Source organism: Brassica rapa, chromosome A01 (assembly GCF_000309985.2).
Source record: "Brassica rapa cultivar Chiifu-401-42 chromosome A01, CAAS_Brap_v3.01, whole genome shotgun sequence".
Lineage (NCBI taxonomy): Eukaryota > Viridiplantae > Streptophyta > Magnoliopsida > Brassicales > Brassicaceae > Brassica > Brassica rapa.
In genome coordinates, this window is record NC_024795.2 from 5453242 (window position 1) to 5459967 (window position 6726).

General features: G+C 40.4%; 2 protein-coding genes across 2 annotated transcripts; one reads left to right on the top strand and one right to left on the bottom strand.

Annotated features, from left to right (window-relative positions):
• Nucleotides 1-212: 212 nt before the first annotated feature.
• LOC103857182 (WAT1-related protein At4g19185) lies at nt 213-3020 on the bottom strand. The gene is made up of 7 exons (XM_009134361.3): nt 2659-3020; nt 1783-1845; nt 1561-1677; nt 1199-1484; nt 955-1110; nt 726-877; nt 213-621 (listed from the first exon to the last, which is right to left on the bottom strand). Exons 1-7 carry the CDS (start codon nt 2874-2876, stop codon nt 417-419), a joined length of 1197 nt encoding a protein of 398 aa, XP_009132609.1. The 5' UTR covers nt 2877-3020; the 3' UTR covers nt 213-416.
• A 150-nt stretch (nt 3021-3170) lies between these two features.
• LOC103857198 (uncharacterized zinc finger CCHC domain-containing protein At4g19190) lies at nt 3171-5968 on the top strand. The gene is made up of 7 exons (XM_009134379.3): nt 3171-3475; nt 3549-3611; nt 3891-4042; nt 4121-4246; nt 4368-4569; nt 4680-4794; nt 4881-5968. Exons 1-7 carry the CDS (start codon nt 3239-3241, stop codon nt 5741-5743), a joined length of 1758 nt encoding a protein of 585 aa, XP_009132627.1. The 5' UTR covers nt 3171-3238; the 3' UTR covers nt 5744-5968.
• Nucleotides 5969-6726: the final 758 nt, after the last annotated feature.

A 6726-nucleotide genomic window follows, 5' to 3' on the forward strand; every position in this document is an offset into this window, starting at 1 on the left:
TAGACTTTTCGAAATTCGTAAAGTTACCACTAGTGTTTATGTTTTCTTACCAGAATAGTCACAGCTTTTGTCGAATGACTTTTTCCAACTTTATGAAGATCCCCCTAACCTTAGTTTTGACAACTACATAGTCTAGTCAATTTATCTCGCACTAAATAACTATTATCCATTGCTAGAAGGAAATATGCAAAAGTTAAGATAAAATGTCATCATATACGAATTAGCTGATCTTTAAGATTTAAAGGAAGAAAAAAAGATAGAAGTAGCATTGGAGTAAACATTGTGAATCTGTGATTTATACATATAGCGGGAATCAAATAAGGTATTAATATGAGATGAATGTAACAAAAATAAAGTTAAAAATCTTTTGTAAAATGGGTTCTGCTCTGCTTCTTTTAACTTTATGGTTTCTTTCTTTAGTCTGCAGATTTCATAGAGGAACTCCCTAATCCAGAAAACAACTGCCCTATTCTGCTAACGACTGGGTTCTTCTTCAGAGGCTCCGAGGTTCTTGCACTATGAGACGGTATCACAATCCCTGAAGCCATTGCTTTCCGCTCTCTAAACGATGCCCATGTGACCATGTAGAGTCCTAAGATGATAAAGAACCCACCCACAATGCTGCACAGACGAAAAGAGAACAATGTGAGATGATCAATAAGAAGTTGAATATCCAAAGCAAAGTGAAGAGCATGGATGATATAAAAAGATGAATGTGTGTTCACCTTCCGAGAAAGATAGGGCTACCGAGAAAGATTCTCGATAGGAAAGCTGATGCAGCAGGCTGAAGAGGATTGTAGAGAGCAACCAAGGCAGGACCAATTATCTTATTGGACCACGTTAACATCCCAAAGTTTAGTGCTGACGCTACAACTCCCTTCAAAGAAGATAATAAACCATATGAAGCGAGAAACAAGAGAGAAGATATTAAAAAAGAGTATTGGTGCAACTTACTGCATATATAACTGCGAGAACTTCAGCTTGTGTTAGCTTCCAATCTAATGGCTCCTTCACCATAAAGAAAGCTGTTGTGACCATTAGTACTGTACCGGAGAAGTATGATAATGCAGCAACCGAAAGATTTGCCGGATACTTCTTCAAAACCGGCGCCTGGAGAATTTCCATTACATTCACATTAACAGACTATATATGGGTTTGTCTAAACGTAACCAAAAGAAACTGAAACAAGGGATTTTACCTGAATAGCAATAAAAGTAGCCATACACATGCAGTTTCCAATCAAGCATAAAACACCAATGTGCCACTGCTCAAACCCAAGGTCGAGAAAGCCAGTGACTAACCACCCTGTAGGCTCAGGTTGGCCTTTGGCGCTGATTTCATTGTGCATCGCAAAGTCTGCATCTTTATCTCCTAACAAGACCGGACCTCTAAATAAAACCATAAATACGGCACCCAAAACACAAACAAGTGTTCCTCCAACCTTAGTTTGACCTTCGATTCTCATCAAGTTCACTCTTTCTGTACTGCATACAAAGTAGGAGGAGACGTTAGAAAACGAAGAACTGAAGAACTTTTTGAGAAAGAAAAGATAATACTAACCCCATCATTACAGCCAAGAGAAAGGTAAAGACCGGTATGGATGGTTGAATGGCAGCAGCATAAGTTGGATTTGTGTATGTCAGACCAACAAGAAACAACAGTTGGTTGCCAAACACCCTACAAAGTTCAGGATAATGCAGAGGTGGCATTAGCAAGATGTTTACTGAGAGTAAACATGATTACATTACAAGATACTGAGACAGGAAAGGGATGTATTATTACCCTGATAAGCCCAAAAAGAAGAATGACAAGAGAAGGCTTCTAGTCATCGGAGGCCTGGTCCTCCTGCATACATGAAAAAGGAACAGTATTCCTTAGTTAGGTTATGATTACTCAAATATTCATCACAAAGACTGCAAAGCTTGAGAGTAAAGTAGCATAAACATCACACTATTACTTCATTTTTCTGATATGTAGCCTATCTCGGTGGGGAAGGAGGAGAAGATATACAAGCTACCAACATACTACCTTACCCACCAAGAAACCATAAGGAGTCACCTTGCTGCGCTTATGGGCCTATGGCATCTCAACTTCAGTCAAAAGCGCACCATGGCTAGCGCTTTATAGAGGTCACCTTGCCATAGAGGCATAAAACGTTTTGCTCATCGCCATGGTGCGCCTTTTAAAACCAAGGATAGGTTGTTAGGGGAACTATATCACAGTACTAACAGACTTAGATGAGTGTAGATCGTGAAACATGATCTTAGTTTCAAATGTAGTAATGGCAAAACCCGAAGAAGAGGCTAACAAATCTACTAACAGTATTAGAACATGATCAGCAAAGAAACTGCAACAGATCAATGATCTCAAAATTCATAAGTATCCTAATCTTACCTACCAACAGTGGATGTAATCGGAACAAAAACATTCATTTGTTTGATCATAACACAAAGGAACACTCTCCAGAGAGAACTTAAGTCAACACACATTGCCCCAAATCTGAAATCTAGTTCCTCAGTTATGAAGATAACAGTGAGCTTAAACAACTAGACATCAAGAGAGAAACCCCTAATTCGATCCGAAGATCCATTCCAATGGATCAGTGTTCTTAGTTCTTACAGCATATAAAGCACAAAACTTTACGAGAAAAGACGAAACCTTTCACGGAAATAGGCGAGAGGAGCGAGAATAGAGAGAGCAAGAAGATCACGGCAGACGCAGAAGACAAGCTGGTTGACTCCAACGTTGAGAGCCACTTTCGTAATCACATGGTACCCTCCGTTAAACAGCTGAACAAACGCCATCGCGTAATGCGCCAACCTGGCGTCTCTCTCCGCCGCCGATCCGCCTACGTTCAGCACCATCGCCGCCGTCATTTCCCGATTTGCACTCCCCCCTCTCTCTCTCTCTCTCGATCTCGCGTTCTAGATTCTTACAGATGAAAGACAAATCCTTCGAAGACTAATCAAAGTAATAAAGTTAGATCCTTTGGTACTAAAAAGCTCAACGAAATCTCTTCTCCTTAGATTTTTTCCTCTCACTTTACGTGATTTCTAATTTTGTAATATTCATTTTGTTTTGGGTTAAATTGCAATTAATGTGGGGTTAAATTGCAATTTCTGTGGAGAGTTAAATTGCAATTGTTTTTGGGTTAAATTGCAATTAAAAAAGTTTCGTTTCCTTCTTGGTTATTTCAAAAAGCACGAAGGGCGAAAACATTCGATTGTGCGAAAATCAGATGGACGGCGGCGGGGAAGGGAGCGGGATACGGCTGAGCAAGAGATTCGCCGGCGGGAAAGTCACCGGCACTAGCTTGGAGGTCGATTACAAGACGAAATCGGGAACGGCTTGGAGCCACTCGTTCCTAAATCAGAAGCCATGGCATCCGCTTTCTTATCCGAACCAGCGACGCAAGTGGATCGCCGAGCAGACCAACGCCCAGCACGATCGCAGAGCCGAGGAGGTGGCTCGTGAGGTAAGGGAATCGTAACATGGTCTCGAATTCGATTGTGTGATTGATTCAATTCGTGTTTTTGGTGGAATTGCAGTTTGCGCAAGAGCAGGAGTTCTTCAAGCAAGCGGCTCTCATCTCGAAGAAAGAAAGAGAGAAGGTTAGATTAGGGTTTATGTTATTCAGATCTTGTTTTGAGTACTGATTGGGTTCTAAATTTTTAGATTAGGGTTCATTTATTCTGGTGAACTGAAGCTCTGATTCGTGCTGATGACTCTTACCAATGAGAATCCAGTTGAAACATTGTTTCATCTTTTGAACTGTTTTGATCCTTAGGTAGATGTCAAAGTCTTTAGAAGCATTTGAAACTTGGTGTAAGTAGTGATTTTTTACTTTGTTTTGTGTGTTTGTGATATTTATTGCTGAGCTTGATTCGCAGATCGAAATGATGAAAGCTGTGAGTTTCATGTACATTCGCCCACCTGGCTATGACCCTGAAAGTGCCAAAGCAGCAGAATGCGCGGATGAGAAACACCAGGGTCAGGGTTCGTCGAGTCAGGATCCAATGGCTGACGACAATGTTGGTTCTATGTATGTTGATTGAAACAGATATTAAAGAGATGTTTTTTCTGTATGTTAAGTAATAACGAGAACTCTTTTCTTTTGCAGGCCAGCAGAGCCAGTAGCTGGGAGTGACCATGCAGGTCAGGAAAGGAAGAAACCACGACCCAAAGATGTGTTTGGGCGTGCTCTTCCTACTGAAGAAGAGTTTGAGGTCCTTAAAAATGCACCAAGGTACTTGTTGCCATATCTTTTTTACTCTCTCAAATGTGTTAGTAGCCTAGTGTTCGAGTGTTGCCAATATGACATGTAAGTGGACATTGCCTCAACACATACTATGATCGAAATTGTGCAGGCTGGAGACTGGTGTTGCTGGGAGAGCAAAGCCATTTGCAGTTGAATTGCGTAATGTCAAATGTCTGAGGTGTGGAAACTTTGGGCACCAAAGTGGTGATCGTGAATGTCCGTTAAAGGATACAGTGATGCCAAATGAAGAACAACGATTGAAAAGAGATGATCCGTTGACTACTATCATTGCACATACAGATCCTGGCGAGGTTGGTCTTTGTTTCCCCTTACATTCTCATTATTCAAAATCTTCTAAGACTTAGTTTTAAGAAACAAAACTTTGTATCATTAACTGAAAATGCTCTCTAAATTTCTGCAGCCACTGAAGTGGGAGTTGAAACAAAAGCCGGGCTTGAGTCCTCCTCGTGGTGGCTTTGATCCCGAAGATCCAAATCAACAAATTGTCGCTGAAGATATATTTGATGAATATGGAGGTGAATTTCTTGATTCCCTGTAAAGTCTCATCTCATCATTAGATTGTAGTATATACAAATTTTCTCAATTCGTTATGACATCACAGGGTTCCTTGAGGGCAGCCTTCCATTAGAACTACTGAGGAGTATATCGTCTGATAAGAAAAAGAAGTCCAAGAAGAACAAAAACAACAAGAAGCATTCATCTCGGACTGTTGAGGAAACTGATGAATCTTCCACAGGCTCAGAAGATAGTAGAGAGAAGAGAAGACATAAGAAGAAGCGCAAGGAAGTTAAGCAGAAGAGTAAGAAGCAATATGATTCTGACTCACTCTCCTCTGAAGATTCAGACTCTGATAGGTACCGATCGAGTAAGAGAAGGCACAACAAGCATTTAGATTCATCTGAGACATTAAAATCTGAGGTTCACGACCAAGGAAACAGCCACAGAGAAAATCACCCCGAGGACGAGAGGCACCAGAAACGGAAAAAGATGGTGGATATACCTTATGCGTCATCAGATGATTCGGATTATTATAGAAACCGCAGTAGTAGGAAGAAGAGATCAGAAGATGATTACAAAAGCCATCAAAGGGAGAGGAAGCAAGTGCGTAATAACGATCGTGTTTCTGAGAAAAGTCAGAGGCATGACAATTTGGACTCTGGAAAGCTTCATAGAGCTGAGAAGAAGCAGAGATATGATGAGAGAAGACACGGATATATCGATGAGAAGCGTCAAAGATCCGATAAGAAACCGAGATATGATGATCATGATTCCGGAAGACATGACAGGAGTGTGAAGGGCAAAGAAAAGCATGTGTATGATGCATCTGATGATCCTGGAGAGTTTCCTGATAGATACAGAAGCACGAAGAAAGCGGAATCTGGTTCGGTTAGTAGAAAGAAGAAGCAGAAGCACGAGGTGTCATCGGAAGAAGAAGAGACTGCCAAGCATCGATACAAGCACTAAGCAAAGGAGAAACTGAGTAAAGTCTGTTGTCACTTGAATACGACTATACGAGAGTTCTGGTTCCAGTCTGAATGAGATTGTGAAATATGTATGTTGGTTTTATCTTTGTTTGATGTGCTTTTAATCTTTGTTTGATGTGCTTTTAATCTTTATAGAGCTTAAACAATCTCATGAACTTTGCTGGGTTTAGAACTATAGATTCCTGATCAGAAGGTTGTTGGTTCCTGTATTCACATAAGACAACCAGAAACATCTCACTGGGAGGTGGCGGTCTCAAGGAGGACCATGCAGAAGCAGATAGATACAATAGACACTGTTATAGAGTTAATGTCAGATGTTGAGGATCAGCGAGGCGGAGCGCCGCAAAAGTGAAAAGACGATTGACAGTACAAAATGGTAGTCAAGGGCGAGCATTGTAGGTTTGACAAGAAAATTTTGTTGCTGAACATGACTTTTCATTACACTTGTTTCAGTTTGCAAAGTGCAGCGAGAGAGTTGGTTGAAAGAAGTCGAATGAAATTTGGTGGAAGCAAAGCTGTACTGTCTCTTCCTCATATTAGTGTAAGAAGATCAGGGAGAAAGTTATATCTGAAAGAAAAGTTTTTATTGACTTCAGGCTCAGCATGTGTGCCTTGTATAACTTAATGGATACCCAGAGGCCCATACTACATTCATGTAGACCCCATTAATGATGAACCCACCACCATCCATGTTTGTGTTTAGTAAGATTCCACCATTTTTATGACATATTTTGTTCTAACCTGACGTGATGGGGAATCTAGTTATCTGTATTTGTTTGTTTAAATAGTCAACAAGAAGATATAAAGTAAAAGATGGGGAATCTAGTTATCTGTATTTGTTTGTTTAAATAGTCAACAAGAAGATATAAAGTAAAAGATAATTATTATGATTTGTGGAGGACCAGGTTCTTTTGTCATTTTTATTCACCACCATTGTTTTTTGGCGTCTGTCAAATTAAAGGA